This window comes from Cervus elaphus, chromosome 31 (assembly GCF_910594005.1).
Source record: "Cervus elaphus chromosome 31, mCerEla1.1, whole genome shotgun sequence".
Lineage (NCBI taxonomy): Eukaryota > Metazoa > Chordata > Mammalia > Artiodactyla > Cervidae > Cervus > Cervus elaphus.
In genome coordinates this window covers 5,079,465-5,098,472 of record NC_057845.1, presented here as the reverse complement: position 1 = coordinate 5,098,472, position 19,008 = coordinate 5,079,465, and the positions used below count along the sequence as shown (strand labels likewise).

At 40.3% G+C, this 19,008-nt stretch overlaps 1 protein-coding gene across 9 annotated transcripts in view; it reads right to left on the bottom strand.

Moving 5' to 3' along the window:
* Positions 1 to 19,008, bottom strand: part of SYNJ1 (synaptojanin 1) — an 89,159-nt gene that overhangs the window by 4,378 nt on the left and 65,773 nt on the right. For 2 of the 9 annotated variants that reach the window (XM_043892888.1, XM_043892889.1), the window contains exons 23-32: positions 18,152 to 18,314; positions 14,241 to 14,450; positions 12,955 to 13,098; positions 12,345 to 12,383; positions 10,426 to 10,473; positions 9,153 to 9,191; positions 8,942 to 9,012; positions 5,903 to 6,011; positions 5,417 to 5,652; positions 1,366 to 1,389 (exon numbers count right to left, since the gene is read on the bottom strand). In XM_043892888.1, coding sequence (XP_043748823.1) covers positions 1,369 to 1,389; positions 5,417 to 5,652; positions 5,903 to 6,011; positions 8,942 to 9,012; positions 9,153 to 9,191; positions 10,426 to 10,473; positions 12,345 to 12,383; positions 12,955 to 13,098; positions 14,241 to 14,450; positions 18,152 to 18,314 — 1,080 coding nt within the window. In that variant the 3' untranslated portion in view covers positions 1,366 to 1,368. The remainder of the gene's footprint in view (positions 1 to 1,365; positions 1,390 to 5,416; positions 5,653 to 5,902; positions 6,012 to 8,941; positions 9,013 to 9,152; positions 9,192 to 10,425; positions 10,474 to 12,344; positions 12,384 to 12,954; positions 13,099 to 14,240; positions 14,451 to 18,151; positions 18,315 to 19,008) is intronic. The other 7 variants (XM_043892882.1, XM_043892883.1, XM_043892885.1 and 4 more) reach the window with 5 other exon arrangements.

Below are 19,008 nucleotides of genomic sequence, written 5' to 3'. Positions count from 1 at the left end.
ACAGATTCTTTATCACTGAGCCGCCTGGGAAACTCCAATAAGACGTAACTGCATCTTATTGAACAGTAACTTGGTGCTTAAGAATAGGGAAGGCTAATTCCCGTCCGATCCAGTGGTTAGGACTCTGTGCTTTCACTGCCAGGGCCTGGGTTTAACCCCGGGTCAGGGAACAGAGACCCCACAAGCCACATGGAGCGGCAGAAAAAAAAAAAAAAGAAAAGGAATAAGGACGGCTGCTCATTTGCAGAAGGAAACGGTGTGGATAACTTCTTAGGTGAATCACTCTCTAGGATCTATTTTATTCAACTAATCTAGAGTATACTTCAAGTAAACAAGTTTTATTTTTCTTCAAACTTAATATGACAATAAATTTGTACAAAATTCAACAGCAGACATGGCATGGATTCTAAACTGTATTCTAAGTGTATTACAGTACTTAAGAGACAAACTTACTATAGACACTGTAAAATTACAATTAACTATACATTACCAATAATGACTGGGTTATTTACGATTCATATGACAAAACAGAAGTACTTGAGTGGGTCTGGGCCCCAATTCTCCCATAGTAGACAAAGAGTCCATGACACAGACATTATAGGTAGGAAGTTTATGCTTTGTACAGCTTAGAATAATAGGCCTTTGCCAAATAAATGTTGCACATTTAAATATCTTTATTTTCATGTATTAACAAATTTTTCTTTCAAAATAAGTTAAAGGTAATTTAATAGAAACATGATCATTTTGCCCAATGAGATTTGAAATTATGAGAGCCACATCATCATTCATTACATTAGAATGAATTTCTATATATCTAAGCAGTATTTATGATGACTTGACATTAATGATGATGGTATTTTTACAGAGAAGGGTGTTGGAAAGGCCCTTAAATAATCCTGCTATAATGTTAACTTTCATCTTTGTAAATCATCAATTCTTCCTTAACAAAAAAAATCATGCTACTATTTTTTTTAATTTCCCAAAAGAAATCTAAGAAAAAAATTGAATTTTGTACTTACATAATTATGCCATTGTTAAAACCAAGAACCAATTTGGTTTTGCCAAATACACTTTCATATATCTAAAGCTTACCTTCTTAAAGTTATACTTTTTAGTCTTGTTAATTTTTGTAAAAAAAAGCAAAATAAATGGGAAAGCATTAGCAAGAATAACTAAAATGGTTCCTAAGAATTCAAAATACTAAGAAAAAAAGCAGGTTTTATGGTATGATAACAGAATTTATTAATGTGGACAGGTGGTTTTTTGATATGGGTGAAAATTTAGATGTATGAAGCAAAAGATTCATACATCTAATGTGCTAAGACAGATGAGAAGCACATATAAGATTGAGAAATAATCCGATACCTGTTACCCTGATGGTTGCTCCTGCTTTGAGAAACGAAACACAGACATCAAGGGAAAAGGGAAAGAGTTAGGAGGACAATCTGAGACCAACCAGCAACCCTAACAATTCAGTCTTCAAAACACTTTCAGTTTTATATTATGTACAAAATCCAAGAGCAGTGAGATCTGCACGTCACAGTATAACGTCAAGAGACAAGAAAATGTATTGCTGTAATAGGGCTCAGGACTTAATTTTGTCTGAGGTTGGTTACTAACTAGTTCAAAGTAGTCATTCTAAAAATAATATTCCAAATACATTATTGGAGCACTGAAGTATTTTCAGCAGGCCATGGATGAAATGTTTGTGTCCCCCCCAGATTTGTATGCTGAACCCCAACCTCCTTTATGTGATGGTATTTGGAGACATGGCCTCTGGGAGGTGACTGGGGTTAGATGAGGTCATGAGAGTGGGCCCTCTTGATGGAACTAGCACCCTTTGGAGGAGACACACCAGAGAGCTTGCTCTTTCTTCCCTTGTGCAAGCACCAAGGAAAGGCCATGTGGACACAGGAGAAGAGGCCCTAGCAGAACCCAACCATTCTGGCATCCTGATGTCAGGCTTCTAGCCTCCAGAACTTGAGAAGACAAATTTCTACTGCCTGAGTCACCCAGTTCATGGTATTTTGTTACGGCAGCCCAAAAAGGTTAGGACACAGCCTTAATACAGTCTATGGGTTTATCATGATTAGAGAAATTGTACAAAATGGCACCACTTTGCGGAAAAGTGAAAACTGGTATTTATTTTAACATGAGTTAGGATCCAGGCTTGTTCTATTACTCTATCACTCAAATTTTCTGAAGGGTGATACTAAAGATGAAATCACAATCTATAATATAGTAGCAGTATTTTAAAAAATTACAGTATTCTTAAGAAAGTTTGAATAAATCTTCCCCAATATTTAAAGCTTACCTTATTTTAAAATACCAAAACTCACTTAGACAGTTTAGAGAGACACCATTCTAAAATAAATTATTTTATAAATAATGTATTTGTTATATATTATATAAAATGTGTTACTACAAAACATGAGACTCCTGAATTTAACCTTTCTTGATAATCCTGATACATTAGTTTTGGAAGAGTTGGATAAACACTGGGAATGGGTTTATACTAAGATGCAAAGGGGTGGTATTAAATTGATCCAGAAAGCTGAGATTTTTTTTCTTTTTTGGCTGTGCTGTGCAGCATGCAGGATCTTAGTTCCCTGACCAGGGATCAAACCCGTGCCCTCTGCATAGTAAGCATGGGGTCCTAACCACTGGACTGCCAGGGAAGTCCTGGGATTTTCTACTTGGTCTCTTCTCTGTCAGCTATAACTTCAATGATATAGCTGTGATGCTATTACTTTACTTCCCATTGGATTCCTGACTTCTGGTTTTCAGCTGATAATCAGATGACTAAGACATTGAAAGTCAGATAAGTGGGGCATTTGTACATTTTCTAAAGGATATATAACATATAATCATTTGAATTAGAAGAATCTTTTCTATTCAGAATTATAGAATCAAAGAACTTAAATAGTAATAACAAGTAAAGCTGGGTCATGTGTGTTTCTATGTTTTAAATACCTTGTATATTTTTGGCAGAAGTAATAAAGATGTGTAAAAATTACTAAGTGTTAAATTCTAAGACTATTTCATATTACTACCAAAATATTAAAATGTGAGTTATTTTACTAACTTACCCTTTTCAAGTTATAGCCACTATAGAAGAATTTTTAAAACTTTAGATATTTATTATTTTTTGAATAGGCATTATTTTTATGGTTCAAAATTAAAAAGGCACAAAAGGTAAAATGCCTCCCTCTCTTTCTGACTGTAAGCTCCCAGGAGGAAACTAAGCTCTTTGTGATCTTTCACAAAGGCAGTCTACACATGAGCAAGACCTCCACTCCCCAGAAAAGTGGGTCTGTGTATATAATGTGTAGAGAGATTTGATATCAATGACTGAGGCAAAAAAAAAAAAAGGCTTAAAACAAACACCTTTCACAGTTTTAATGACCAGAATATAAGAGTCAAGAATACACACACACAAAGCAGAGGCTTGCTGTGCTTTGTCACCAAGTCATCATACCAATTCCAGTGAAAATCAGAAAGCAAAACATGGGGAAATGACCTAAGAAGATGATGCATGGCAGTCATGGAACATTCATCCTATACTATTTGTGTCATAAGATAACTTTCTGCTGAGAACGACAATCTTCCTTGACAGTGTGTTCCTTCTGAAGTTGTTCAGAGTACCACACCTACTTTCAATACTGAAAACATCTTACAGAATTTTAGGAATTAGGGTTCAACTTTACTGTGAAAATCATGATCACTTTCTGTCCTAAAACTGTACTAATACAAAGCTCTAAGATGACTTCTTTGAAAGTTTCTTGCCCCCCAATTACACTAAAAATAAATAAATAAATAAATAATAATAAATATAATACTACACCTTACAAGAAAATGAAAAGAAAAAAATCATCATGCACTAAAAGTAGATTGGCACAGAGAAAATAATGGACATTTATTGTTTGAAGGACTTCTATATAATTACTGTATATCTTCAGCACTGTCAACTACAGAGTACTTTTTGGTGTTAATTAGCTTAAGAGAACATTATTCTCAATTATATATCTGTCTTAGCTTTTTAAAAAATGTGACCAATAGTCTAATAAGTAAGTGCTAATTGCTAACAATATTCATATTGCTTCAAGATTCGTATTTACTTTATAATCTGTTTTTCACTATGAAGAAGCACAGAAACTGCTAACTTCTGCCAACTAGCTGGACATACTCACATATCTGTAAAAATAAATGCAAACTATTATTATAAACATGCTTAAGGGCCATCACCAGTGTAATAGTTCTGTATTTTAGACTATTCCAAAATAAAAGCAGACTTAAACTTCACTTCTTTGGCCTTGATGGAATTTTCAAGTTAAAACTTTCTGATAAAATTCAGTGTGAGGCTAGACAACAGAAATAAGAAGATAAACCTTATACTAAAGATAAACCTTATTTTAATGATTTTACTGAGATGTATATAATAAAAACTAAGTAAAACAGCCTCCACGTAAAACAATTCAACTTGCATGAATATTCTTGTGTTGAAACAACTTTGTGTATACACACCAGAAGGCTTTCCAATGTGAGATCACTCTGGGATAACAGAAGTCGCTGTGACCCTGTGATTTCCACCCACCAAGGCAATGGCAATTTTCTATGCGATACTCATGAGAACATGGTTTTTACTTTGGTGAATAAGCCTGCTGCTGCATGCCTGAAACATCTAAATGGATCCAGTAGTGTCTGAAACTGTAGAGATCCCCAAGGAAGCCCAGTGCCGGCTCCATCACAGAAAAGAGCTAACTGCAGCATCAGGAGAAAGAGGATTATTGGAAATTTACTGCCAATGGCCAGGGACTGACCTGACTGCCTTTCTGTCCAGGAGGTAAAGGCCAAAACTAATCTAATAGCTGTGAACAAAAAGAAACTAAATTATTACTGTCCATTCTAATTAAGTATCCAAAGTAAATTATACACAGAAAAACAAAAAAAAAAAATCACCTACACTTTAAACAAGGTAAAACAGCCTGGGAGCTATTTGGAAGTTTTAGGGAAAACAGCCTTTAGGGAAAGAGCCCTAATCTAGGGTCACTCTCTGAGAACCCTTGATTCAGACAACAGGTTGGACAAACAAACAAAAAACCCAAACCCTGAAACAGCCAAATGTGCGTTTGTCATGTGATGAGTCTGAGGTGTCAAACAACATTCACTGGTTGAAGTCATATCTAAACATGTTATTACCAGCAAATGACAAAATTTTTTAAAAAGTCAAATCTTTAAGGTGTTTTTTCTAAAGCTAATAATTAAAATAAGTATGTTCAAAGACTACAGCAAGGGCATCAAATATGTCTCAGTAAAAAAAAAAAAAAGGAAAAACAGAACAAAAGTAAGCAAAAGCACGCAGCTCCACCCCACCCCCCCCCCCCCCACGATCTTTTTCCCCCCGCTGCAGACTTACCTGCGGCTGTGCTGGAGGTTCAGAAGGCAAGCTGTGGGACGACCTGCTCCGAGGGGGCGGCTGTGGGGGTGTTTCCAGGCTGGGCTGCGGGGCAGCCTGGGTCAGAGGTGCAGCCTGGGTCAGAGGTGTGGCCACCGGGATGAGAGGCTCCTGCATCTTCTGAAGAGGTGGCGGCAGAGAAGGCGGCACAGGAAGGGCGGCCTGAGGCTTCAGGGGTTCAGGAAGAAGAGCTGGCCCTAAAGAAAGTCATTTCCAGATGTTAGGTGTTCTCTGGAAAAATGAGTTTATCCTTCCTTTTGGGAAATGGTAGGAGATTCCAGTCCCTGTCCCGGCCCCCAGTAGCCTCGTTTATTATGGCATACAGAAAGACAGGAAAAAAAAAGAGAGAGAGAGAAAGAAGGCTATCTCAATTTGAGTAAGTTGTATAAAGAAAAAAGAAAAGAAGTGGAAGCGAGGGATACACTGTCGTTTCGACTATGGGTCTACCTTTCTGTACTTCTGAGGGTTTGCTTTGGCTTTCAGGAGTCAGTCTCCCAGCAGATGCCCGTGCGTGGCTCTGGGGGGCGCTGATGACTCCAGCACGGGGCGGAATAATCTAAAGATGGGAAAAGAAAACCACTGAGACATTTACCTTATCTGCAATGGATAAGATCTGGTGAAAATATTTTGTTTGTGCATCTAGGATCATTTCCTCAGCCTCTGGTCATTCTCATGGCTCTATTTATTGCAATATAATCGTGAGTTTTGTTTTTTTATTACGGATTAACTTTTATCGGTGCATAGTTACTTCACAATGCTGTGCTGGTCTCTACTGCTCAGCAACATGCATCAGGCGCACACACACATACCCTCCCTTCTGGGTTCCCCCCTCAGGCCACCACAGTGCGGTAAGCAGAACTCTTGGTGCTGTGTACAGCAGTTTCTCATCAATTATCTACTTTATACATACTATCGATAGTATATATATATGTGTGTGTGTGTGTGTGTGTGTATACACACACATATATGTGTCAATCCAAATCTCCCAATTCCTCCCCTGCCCCTTGGTATCCACATATTTGTTCTCTATGTCTGTGTCTCTATTACCGGTTTGCAAATAAGATCATCTATAGTATTTATCTACATTCCACATATATGGGTAATACACAATATTGTTTCTCTCTGTCTGACTTACTTAACTTATGATACTTTCTAGGTCCATCCATGTCTCTACAAATGACCCAGTTTTGCTCCTTAAGCTTCAAAAATCTGTTTATTTTTCACTGTTTACTATGTGCCAGGCACTGTATTAACTAAGCATTTGGGTATGCATTTACATTTCAATGTCCAAATGGCCCTAGGGGTAAGGTATTATTTCATCATCTCTAACTTAAATGAAAATGAAGAAATGTGTACAACTGTCCCAAAGCCACAGAGTTAGAAAATACAGCCTGGAGCCGAACTCAGGGCCCGTGTTCTTTATCCTGTATCATACTGCCTTAATGGGACGATGTTACAGGTCATGAGAAGATGGAGCGGGACATACACTGTGGAACTAAGAGGCTTACCAAAAACTACACTGAGGCTGTTTTTCTTTATTAAACACAGAGGTTAAAAACTCTGGAATGGCTAACTCAATGTGCTGAAATATATATGCTGGAAGATACACTGGGGAAATAATGTCCTTTTCTATCTTCACATGTTTGCTGAAGGCTTTAAGCACTCAGTACCTTTTTCTTATTTTTTTATAAATTGGAGGCTAATTACTTTACAATATTTGTTGGCCTCTGCCACACATCAATATGAATCAGTCACGTGGAGGTATATGTTCCCTCCCTCCTGAATCCCCCACAGGCACACACATGTCCCCTCCCTCCTGAACCCCGCTCCCGCCTCCCACCCCCTCCCAGGCTTCTAAGCTGTCACGCAGCACAGGGCTGAGCTCCCCGATGCCCACCTGCTACCTGTGTTACATACGGTAACGTATACGTTTCCATACTAACTCTCTGTTAGTCCCACCCTCTCCTGCCCCCGCTGTGTCCGCAAGTCTGCTCTGTCTGCGTCTCCGCTGCTGCCCTGCAAGCAGGTTCATCAGTACCATCTTTCTAGATTCCATGCATAAGCAAAAGTTACGAATGTAATCGCACAAAATCCTGACTTTCCTTCCCTATTCTTACAATATTCAGTAAGCAAAGTACTTTGTGGGAAGTGATAGAGTTGGTGAATAACAATTTCCCCTTTAAAAAAAAAAAAAAAACCAAAAACAGGGGAGTGGATAATGGCTATTTTAGGTATATTCCACAGACACTTTACTTTGGAGCATATTATATATAGAAAAAGGCCTTCAGGTTGGCTACAAGACAAAAAACAAAATGTCTCTATCTTAGAAATCTTATGAGAATTTCTTAGACTCTTGAAGTAGTTTCATTAGCAGAAGTTTCTTCATTTCCAGGTATAGTCACAGTTCCCAGGATTCAGCTGGTGGCATTCCAATAACCCCAGGCTCCACCAGACTGACACTGGCTTCTCTCTCCTTTCTTTTTTTTTTTTGTTTTTCTTTGAATTACTTGTTCTATCCCAGAGAAATTTTCATGTGAGTGAATAATAGAATAATTCTGTGTATAACAAAACACAGATAAACACGCAGAAAACCACAGACTTACAACGCAGGGTGAAACCCTGCAATGCCATCTGCTCTCCTGCGGTTAAACCTTTAGAACTGGTTTTAGCTGACAGACTATCATCAAAGGGCTTCCTGAAATCTAATTTTAAAATCCTTCCGGACTTCCCTGGTGGTCCAGAGGTTAAGACTTGTGCTTCCACTGCAGGGGGTGCGGGTTCAATCCCTGTTTGGGGAACTAAGATCCCGCATGCCTCGAAGTGCGGCAAAAATAAATAAATAAGGAAATAAAAGTAAAATAAAAACCTTTCTGATTGAAGAATGACTTTACCTCATTAATTACTCAGATAATGTCATAAAAAGTTGCCCTACTACATCACTTCCCCATATATTTCAAGGTTCTAAGATATTTACTTAGTGACTGTAATCACGTAACTGTACCACTTTTATTCAAATAATGAAGGCTGCTTTTACTTCTGAAGAGGATATCAGAATACCATTCGAGGTGAAGGTGGGGCTGCCCTGGTGGCTCAGTGGTACAGAATCTGCCTCTCAATGCAGGAGAAGCAGGTTTAATCCCTGGGTTGGGGAGATCCCCTGGAGAAGGAAATGGCAACCCACTCCAGTAATCTTACCAGGGAAATTTCAGACATAGAAGCCTGATGGGCTACAGTCCATGGGATTGCAAAGAGTCGGACACAACTCAGCGAGTACACACATACACACACACAACTCAGAGAGTAAAACACACAGACACACAGACATGAAGGTACCTTGAAGAGCATCAAGTCTAATTCCCCCAGTTTAGAATTGAGGAAATTGGAGTCTTAATGGGCCCATGATTTCTTCAGGGTAACACATATGATTAGTAGCAAGCTGGGACCCAGGACCTAGACCTCCTGGCTCACAAGCGAGGCGCTGCCTACCGGTCTGGCTGCACTGTGTCCGGCAAGTCCCGGGCCTGGCAGTCCGGCTTGAGGTGGAGGCTGGCTGCGTCCTGGAACAAAGGCATTGCACCATGTAGCTCAGGTGTTTGTTTGTTTTTTTAAAGAAAGAAATAAGAAACCATGTACTTATATCCACACAGTCTACTCATGGTCCAGTTTTAAGGTTAAGTAGCTGAATTCCAATGTTTACCTAGATTATCTCTCCGTGTTGTTCCAGGGCTTTTGGGTGCTTTGAAGCAGGAAGGAAAAAAAAATTAGCCATAAGTAAACAATCAAGCCATATTGTATACTACTAGCTAGCTGTTCCGTTTCATTACCAGCAGAAATGGGGGCACAAGGTGGAAAAAGAAAAACAAACTATTCTGTTTTAGAAATGCTGGAGGGTGTTATCAGCCCTTTAGAAAACACCCCCAAAAGAGAAAAATTTAGACTACCAAGAGTGACATTTATGGGACAAGTTGGCAGTTGGTCTGATATCTCATTTGGAACTTTCCCAACAGAGCTCTTTCCTGTGAACCCTGAAAACACACGATCAGTTTGGGGGAACGATCACAAGATGTGGCCCCACTGTTTCCCAGAGCTTGGTGGACTCACGGTTCCAGGACCAACAGACCTGCACATTCCGAGTCACATAAGACACCAAACTGTTTTAGGGCTTCATGCTGTAGATGTCAGTACGGATAAGGACTCTCACAATGAGATCTTTTGGATTTCTACAGAAAAACCCTATCATTAAGGTAGAAGGCGGGCACTACTTATTACAATATCTGCCTTATACAAGACAGCGTTGAAATACTGCTCAAACTCATTCGAAATGTAGGAAAAGACTGAAATGAAATAAACTACTTTTGGGACCAAAAGGAGTAGGAGACACTATTAAGGTCACCATCTCAGATTTCTTCTTTTTGAAAGGAAATTCAAGTGTAATTGTTACATGAAACCCATCAGACTTTTAATAACTGTAATCTTAATGAATGGCTTCCAGTTTTAATAGCCTTTTAAGCAAATTTACTCAGCATATTTATGTTATCTGAAGTTAATTTAAAAAAAATACTATATCCTCAGACTGAATTAACAAGGTTTAACTATTAATTTTTAAAACTTCAGAGTTAGTATAGTACATTTCTAAACATTTGACTTATTCTGAAAAGAATTTCGAAGGCGTTCTTCTTAAAATAATACTGCACATTAATTTCACATCTTAAGTATATATGAAATATATATATATAGAACAGCTCAAAACAACATTAAGAATTGCAGAGAAAGTAAATGGACAACCATCAGAAACAACACAACACAATGAAAGTAGAAAAAATACGAAGTTACAAGATATACATAAGGAGGGGGAGGCGGAGTTTACAGTTGGACCGAGAAAAGATTTGGTATGTCTTTAAAACACCGGAGGGGCTGACATTTAGAAATAAAACGAGAGATCCATTTCTAGGATGCAAATGTCTTGTTACCTTCCATCTCTCGCCTAGCTACCCCCGGACTGGGAGGGGCTCCAACACCTTTTTAGAGAGAGAACAGAAGCTGTGTATTGTTCAGGGCCCATAGCACACAGGGAAAGGCAGGCACACAAAACAGTTTCTGAGTTAAACTTCCTTTTGCAAAAAAAGTTCTTTCACTGCTTCAAATTTCTTCAAAGATATCTGTATAAACCAAAGTGCCTCTAGATGTCTGGCCCAAACCTGATTCTGGCCCTTTGTTCAGTTAGAATTGAAAGGAGAAAATAGTTTTCTTTTTATATCTGACATCATGGGAGGATTCCCTGGAGAAAGAAATGGCAACCCACTCCAGCATTCTTGCCTGGAGAATCCCATGGACAGAGAAGCCTGGCGGGCTACAGACCATGGGGTTCCAAAGAGTCGGACACAACTGAGTGACTAACACTTTCACTTTTTCACTAGCAGTAGGGAATTTGAAAATATGTGTAATGAAAGTCTTTGCTTTTTAATCATCTCATTCTTTATATTCAGAATTAAACCACTAATAAAAGCTCCAATATCTGCCAGTCATAAAGGGAAAAAAAAATCTGAAAGTTCCAATTTCATTTTAAATCTCTATGAGACTATGTTAGTCCCTTAGAAGGTAATTTTCAATGCATTATTTAAAAAAAAAAAAGAACTCTAAAAGTACTACAATTACTTTCAGCTTATTGCCTTCAAGCAGTTATTGGTTTACAGGCTTAAAAAAACATGCTGCGAACACTGCCTACAAATGAATTATGAAGAGAAGCAATTTTTTAAAATCTACATCAGATTTCTAAGTAAGTCACTGAGTTGCTAATGTGTATAGCTTTTCACAAATTTCTTTAAAATTTTTATTTTTCTACAGATTGATCTCCTAATTAAAGGAGAAGATAAATAAAATCTTCCATGAAGCTATAAATTAAAACACAAGTCTGAAATGGGAAAAATCAATGTTTTCTTTAAGTTAGTGGAAAAGTTACCCTCCAGTAGTATCTTATAGAAGCTTTGGTGCTGAAAGAACTTTGCTACCTTTATTATCAAAGTCATTAAAATCTGCACACAGCAAAGTCAATCTGTGATAGCATATGAGTCAGTCAGCAATGTCTTTAGGCAGCTAGAGTAGGAAGAGACCAGCTCCATGTGCACAATGGGCCTTAATGATATTAAAACTGGGTTAGTAAAAGCTCTTTTGTGGGACTGAGATATTCCGCCTGAGCCTTTCCTGAGAACTAGATTAAATAAACTTGTCAAATGTATACCTTTAGTTGAGCTTTGTGAGAGTCTTCATGTAAAACAAGTAAACTACAAAAAGTGACCCATGTGTTAAGAAGAATTTCTTTATCGAAATATATAACAGAGACTTGTTCTTCTATTTTAAAAATGAGGTATGAATGTTATGACAAGTTATGATAAAGCCATGCAAAATGAAAACTATATTTCAGATAATTATAACTTTAAACTGCATTCCTAGGTTATTTTGCTAATTCACAGGCTACTGGCAAGATGATGTACTAGAGTTCTAATATAATCCAATATAATCAAATCCTTGGGAAACCACCTGTCTTCATTGTGTTTGACTTACTTAATCTTTATAACTGAACTGGCTATATTTATTAATAAAAAGTATATCAGAAAAAAAAAAAAGCATATCAGGCCTTAAGTAATTCAACTCTGTTTATCTGGGAAATGGAAGGTCTTGTTAATTCTAATAATATTCACTAATAAAATCAAGCTCTAATCTTTTACCAGAAATATAATGGAAGTTTGGAGTTATTTTTAAGTTGGCCTATAAATGTCGTTCATCTTGGCTTTCATCAAACCAACCTAAAATGTCATTGAGTTACAGGGCTCAAACTCCAAAAAAATTAATGAACTAAGATCCATACATTATAACAAATATAAATGGTTACCTCCAAACTCTTTTCTAGCAGGTGCAGGACTCCTAGCCCCTTATAGTTCAGAAGAGAACGTGCAGCAGAAAGGAAATGACATTAAATAAAGAATTGAAATGTCAAAGATTTACTATAGTTTCCAAGATGTCAAATATCATGTAGAGACTATATATGCATATCTTGGTGCTATACAAAAGCTATTATGTAACACAAATACTTCTAACAGAAACAACACTATACTTATTTTAAAAGAACATTTAAACAAATATATAAAACTGCAAACAGAAAAATGTATGTTCTTCAGTTCTAATCATGCATTAAAATTTTTTTTTCATTTTTTTTCATGGTTATTTAAACCATGCATTTTACAGAAATCAGTACAACCACGTCAAATTATCGAAAACAAATGTTTCCCGCACGCTTATAAGAGGCCAGCTCTGAAAACATGTTACAGGAATCTAGCTGTTCTGTCACACCTACACCATTTGTTAGAGAAAAGCTAACTAAGGAAGTAGCACCAATGACAGAAAACTGATAAAATCTAGAAAGAAGCGTTTCAAAAACATGCAAAACATTTTTCAGCAGAGTGGTGAAATCCAGCAGAGATAGAAATACAAGGATTTGTCACCTGAAGGCGGAGGCGGTCGTTGTGGGGGAGCTGGACGTGCGGGAGGAGCAACCGGGCGGGGAGGGGGAGGCCGCTTGGGTTCCAGGGTCTGGGAAGACTCTTTCTGCTGCAGCTGTGTTGCCGGCAGGGTGTCAACAGGAGAATCTACCAGAAAAGAGTACCTTAGGTAAGAGGATCAAGCTCCAAGGGATGAGCACACAGGTACTTTCTACAGGCGTATGATAAATTATTTTGCTAACCTTCTAAATCTGTACTACAGAGGGATGACACACATTTGTAGCATCAATAACACAAGCAGCTGTGCTATTACCTTACCCTCTGGTACTACGGGAGCAGTCAGGTTACTCTCTGGACTTCTTACCCAGGCCCCGGGTACTGAAAGGGGATTTACTGAGTGGCCCTAACAAGATGGCATGAAGTATCGTGTGTTAGGTCATTTGCAATACAATCTGCTGGCCAGGAGAGAGAAGAAAAAGCAAAGAGAGCCTCTTGTCTATGCCCTGACTTATCCTGGATTTACTGAAGGAAGCTCTGAGGCCTTCCCTTGTGGCTCAGTGATAAAGAATCTGCCCGCCAATGCAGGAGATTCGAGTTTGATCCCTGAATCGGGAAGATCTCCTGGAGAAGGAAATGGCAACCCACTCGCATATTCTTGCTTGGGAAATCCCATGAACAGAGGAGCCTGGCAGGCTACAATCCATGGGGTTGGAAAAGAGTCAGATACAACTCAGCGACTATTTAACAACAGTCCTCTAAGAGTAGCATGGGGGAGCTTGAGAAACTGCTGAAATGAAAGGTATTTTTCAAGGATACTGGTTAGTGTGGAACTGAACTGTGTGATGTAACAACTTCCAGAAAAAAACCTTCTGACTTTGGAGGAGTCATGACTATCAAATTGAATTCAAAATACTTGTTTTGTCTCTTTCTGCTTCCTATTATAATGTAGGTAATGTATAGATAGTTAAGCCCAAAGAGTTATGGGTTCTGACCATAATGCTTAAAAACTGTTCAGTGATAAGCCATGGACAAATCTGCCACACAGAGAAAGGATGAAGTAAAGTTCTCATTTAGTGATAGCACCGAGCTTCCCCTTCACTTAGGGTGGAACCATCTACAAAGTTTCCTCTTTTGTACGCACAGAAAACATGCTACACTTTAGCCTACAGATATGAAAGTTAAGCAAAAATAGCTCTCCAAAGGAGATCCAAAGGCATCGGAGGTTTAATCATCTGAAATCAAACATATCAGCCCAGGAAGTCATACAAAACTTGAAATAAAACACGTACTTTGTGAAGCGGGGGGCCCGGGTGTTCTGGACGGAGCTCGACTTGGTCTCACTGGGAGGGAAGGCACGGGTCCCTCCGATATGGTAGGTGACTGGCAGGGACTGGTCCGGGGTGAAGAACCGGGGGACGTGCCAAGGCCAGAACTGGAAGACGGCTGGAGATGCTGAGGAAGGATCTCCTCTACCTCAGCACTATAGTCATCCACATCACCTGAGAAAACGCAAGGTCAGCCACCTTACCAGCACGTTAACTTTCTCAGAGATTTCTTCCCCCCCAGTCTAGGCTTAAGGGGTTAAATACATAAACACCTTAACATGATGATACTGCAAACATGTACAAGTTAAGCATGTGGGCATATATAAGGAGTTTATATGCATACAACTAGAATTAGTGCAAATGCTCTTGTAGAAAACGTAATTAAAGATAGTCTCCCGGACTTCCCGGGTGGTCCAGTGGTGAAGAATCTGTCTGCCAATGCAGATGGACATGGGTTCAATCCCTGGTCTGGGAAGATCCCACATGCCACAAATACTGAAGCCTGTGTACCACAGTGAGAGTAGCCCCTGCTCACCACAGCTAGAGAAAGCCTGTCCGCAGCAACCAAGACCCAGCACAATTAATTAATTAATTAATTAAATTACTTAAAAAAGACAGTCACAGAGGACATAGTAATACCTATGGCTGATTAATGCCAATATTGGCAGAAACCAGCACAATACTATAAAGCAATTATCTTTCAATTAAAAATAAACACATTAATAATAATAATTTTAAAAAAAAGTCTCTTGTCTCAGAGCAATAGGAGGCCCAATGGTGGCTAACCTCTGGAGCTGGGTTGACTCCACAGCTTTCAACACGCACTGAGCAGCACTCAGTGCTGGCTGAGTCGGACACTCGCTGCCCTCCCTCCAAACCTGCCTTCCAGGTCTATGGAACTGCCCCTCTGCAGTGCCCTCAACTCGGGTCAGGCCCTCACGGCAGACACAGTCACACACCCTTCCCCCGGAAGTCTCCTCGCTACTTGGTGCCCTGGGCGCCCCCACCTGACAGGCAACCCTCTCTGCTTTAATTAAACAGGTGGGAGTTGGTTCTCCCCTGAGGTCTCCTCACCTCGGTTTTCCACAGGGTTGGGAAGTGGTGTCAGGGAGTCCCATGCCACCTGATTCCAATTCCAAAACTTTAATCTTCCAACCCTGAACAAAAAGGCCTCTTTATTTCTTAGAGGCTGTGCTGTCCGGAATTTATGTAACGTCCTCAACCCCCGTTTGCCGCCATAATCTCCCACCTCCCACCTTTTGGTCACTTGAACCCATTCGTTGAGGACCAAGGAGAGAGCAAGATGGTAAGTTGGGCCCATCATCTTTGTGGCTGACACTGAAGCTGCGGTGGATAGCACACCAACAGCCTGCCGCTTTACCCTGCTGACACGCTCCTCTACTCCACACCGTGTGCCCCTCGAACCGCAGTGCCTCTGAAACAATAAGCTCAAACACTTCCCTCTCAGTCCTGCCCCTGGCTACTCTACCCCTCTTGTGACTCCACCGGGACCCAGGCCTTGGCCCCTCTTCCTTGGGCCCCTACTGGATTCAGCAGCTGTCCCTGCAGCTGTCCTCACACCTCTGGGCCGCTCCCCTCCTGCATTAGTCTTCTGTCACCCCTGCGTCAACTCTGCAGTCTCATCTCTCCACGACCGCAGACGGGCTGCTGGGTGCTGCAGACAGACAACCGCGTGGTCCTGAGGACCGCAGCCATGTTAACTCTGTGGTCTCAGCCTCGTCTGGGCTCCCGTGGCCTCCTGGCCAACCCACAGTTTCCTGGCTGGCTCCCCATCTGACTGCTTCTCAGGAGCTTTATCTTGAACCTTCTCAAGCCTCCTGAAACAGCGTGCTGCCCCGCCTCCTTAGACTTCACAGAGAAGAGGGAAGTCCTAAGGCGGGAAGCCCTCTCTTCAACGCCTGCCCCCCAGCTGTAACCTAACCCTATCTAGGGGTGGAAAGGGTGGGGCTCTGCCCTCCCCAGCAGATCAGCCCTTTCTATCAGCATTAAGCTCCTCAAGCGTTTGCACTTCAAAACAACACTTCAGAGAGCAACTGCCTGCATCTCTCTCCCGCCCCAGGCACACTTCTGTCGAGTTGTCTACAGACACTTTCTGCACTTCCTCATCTTCCATCCACACCCCGATTTACCACCGTCTGGCTTCTTCACTCCACTGAAATAACTCTCCGAATGTCACCAACAGCTTCCTCCCCTGGTTCCAAGCCCAAAGAGCAAGCTGTGGCGCTCACTTCTCGCCCTGCGACAGAGGACCTATAGATCACTCTTCCTTGTCATCTTTTCTTCACTTGGTCTTTAAGCGCTATATTCTGCTGGCTCTGACATTTCTAATCATTTCTTCTGCTTTTCCTTTTATGGGCAGCCTTCTTCTGCCTGTCCTTCAAAGTCTGCGTTTTGGTTCCATCCCAGAAGTCTTCTTCCATCTCTGTATCAGGCTTCTGGCCTAGGAAATCCAAACGCAGGGCCTTGCCTAACATCAAAGCTCCGGGTTCTCTGCTGAATGCCAGGCCCACATGCCCAAAGCCCACTTCTGGACCTGATGCACCCCAAAGATGCCTCAACTTCAACACATTCAAAACCAAATTCAGGATTCCCTGCTGGTCCAGTGGCTAAGATTCCGTGCTCCCAATGCAAGGGGCCCAGGTTCAATCCCTGGTCAGGGAACCAGATCCCACATGTCACAACTAAGAGTCTGCATGCTCAAGATCCCACATGCTGCAACTAAGACCCAGTGCAGACAAATACTTTAAACAAAACAGAAAACAAATTCACCTTCCATCCACACCCACTCCTCTTCCTGCTCTTTCTTCCCTTCCTCCTGCACAAGCACATCTACATCACCTACTTAGATCCTTTTGTACCCCTTAGGTCTCCGCACATTCCGTTTTCCTGGCTCATGTCTCTCTATCCTCTTTAATCCGATTCTCACTCAGTCTTCAGATTCCCAGTTTCAGTTTCTCTGGGTACACTCTCCTCACTGCCCAACTCTAAGTCAGGCGACTGTCCCGAGAACTACAGCAGCACCGTTTCTGAGTGTGTGGACGTCACTGTCTGCTTACTTGTATGTAACACCCGCTGAGCTGTGACTTCAGGGATGGCAAGGATGCCATCTGTTGAATTTCCAGCACTTAGCATGTAACTGGCACATAAAAGGTACTGCATAAACGTGTGGACTAAGCAAACAAATGAACAGAGAAATGTGAAAACAAGCTGATCTTCTAAGGTGTTCAACTCTTAAATGTGTTACCTAGAGGTACAGGATATCACAATATGATATATTGCCCCTTTATAAACTAAGGTATGCATTATAGTGGGAAATATGTTAAAATAATATAGCAGATACAGCATTAAAAAGCAAATACATTTCTTAATCACATTTAAGGAAATTATTATATTAAGATAACCTGGCCCAACTCTTAAACTTGAGATGATTACATCTACATGAGTGGGTTCAGTTTCAAATGTGTTCCCAGCCACTTTAAGAATTTTTTAAAATGACTTTGAAATATATCCTCTTTGGTTGTAAATATTTTTAACTCATTTCTGCACAGAGCTCCTACCTTAACTACAATCAGTGGAACCAAACCACACACCAAAAATGCCACTTTGTGCTTATATCACACAAGGACATAAACTCACTATTGTAAAGGTCTTGACCTTTGTATGGCAGAAGGGCACATACATCTGAAGTCTGAGTAACAAGCAAAAAACACACAATATGATGTAAACCAAATCTGATTAATACTTCTCTGAGTGTTACAAGAACAAAGAGAAGGATAAATTTGGAGACTGAGACTTTGCTAATGAGAAGGAAACCTGTCTAGAAGGATAGAAGTCAATGTGTTCCATGAGCAGACCTTCCATATCGAAGTCGGCAGTGACCTCTGCGTCTTCACCTAGGAGGGTGGAGCTGGTTGATGATGGCAAGGGGACGTTGATTTTCTCTAAGCTCATTTCTTCTTCCAAAGTTTTGATCCAATCTGGACTTTTTAAAGTAATTGTTATAGTCCTACCCAATAACTGGTTGAGTAAAAGAGATACAAAATTAAAAATTCATTAGAATGAAAATTAAGTATCTTGGAATAAAGTGTCTGTTTAAGTTATAACAATAGTTTAGGCTTAACTCAGCTAGATTCATTCAACACAAATCATTTCACATACACTGTATTGTCACCTAGCTTCAAATGTCCCCAATCCTCCCTTTAAAAACCTGTTAGGGAGTTTCCTGGTGGCCTAGTGGTTAGGACTCCAGGCTTTCACTGTCATTGCTGTTGTTCACTTGCTAAGTCATGGGCCTCTCTTTGCGACCCCATGGACTGCAGCATGCCAGGCTCCTCTGTCTTTCACTATCTCTCAGAGTTTGCTCAAACTCATGACCCTTGAGTCGGTGATGCCATCACTGACATGGTCCAGGTTTAATCCTTGACCTCAGAACTTAGATCTGACAAGCCACACAGTGTGGCCAAAACAAAACAGCCTATTGCTGCTAACCTCAGGTCTTCTTTTCTAGGATGCACACAAATTTTAAGTTTTCTTTGCTGCAGTAAATATCTTTCCTGGGCCAGATCTAAATTCACTGATAACTCTGCTACATACATTTATACTTCCTTTTGACCACAGATTAATTGTTTCCACATGAGACAATCAAAGAAAGGATATAGAAAATTCTTAAAATACTTTCCTGTTCATTTAGACTTTTCAGCATTTCAAATGT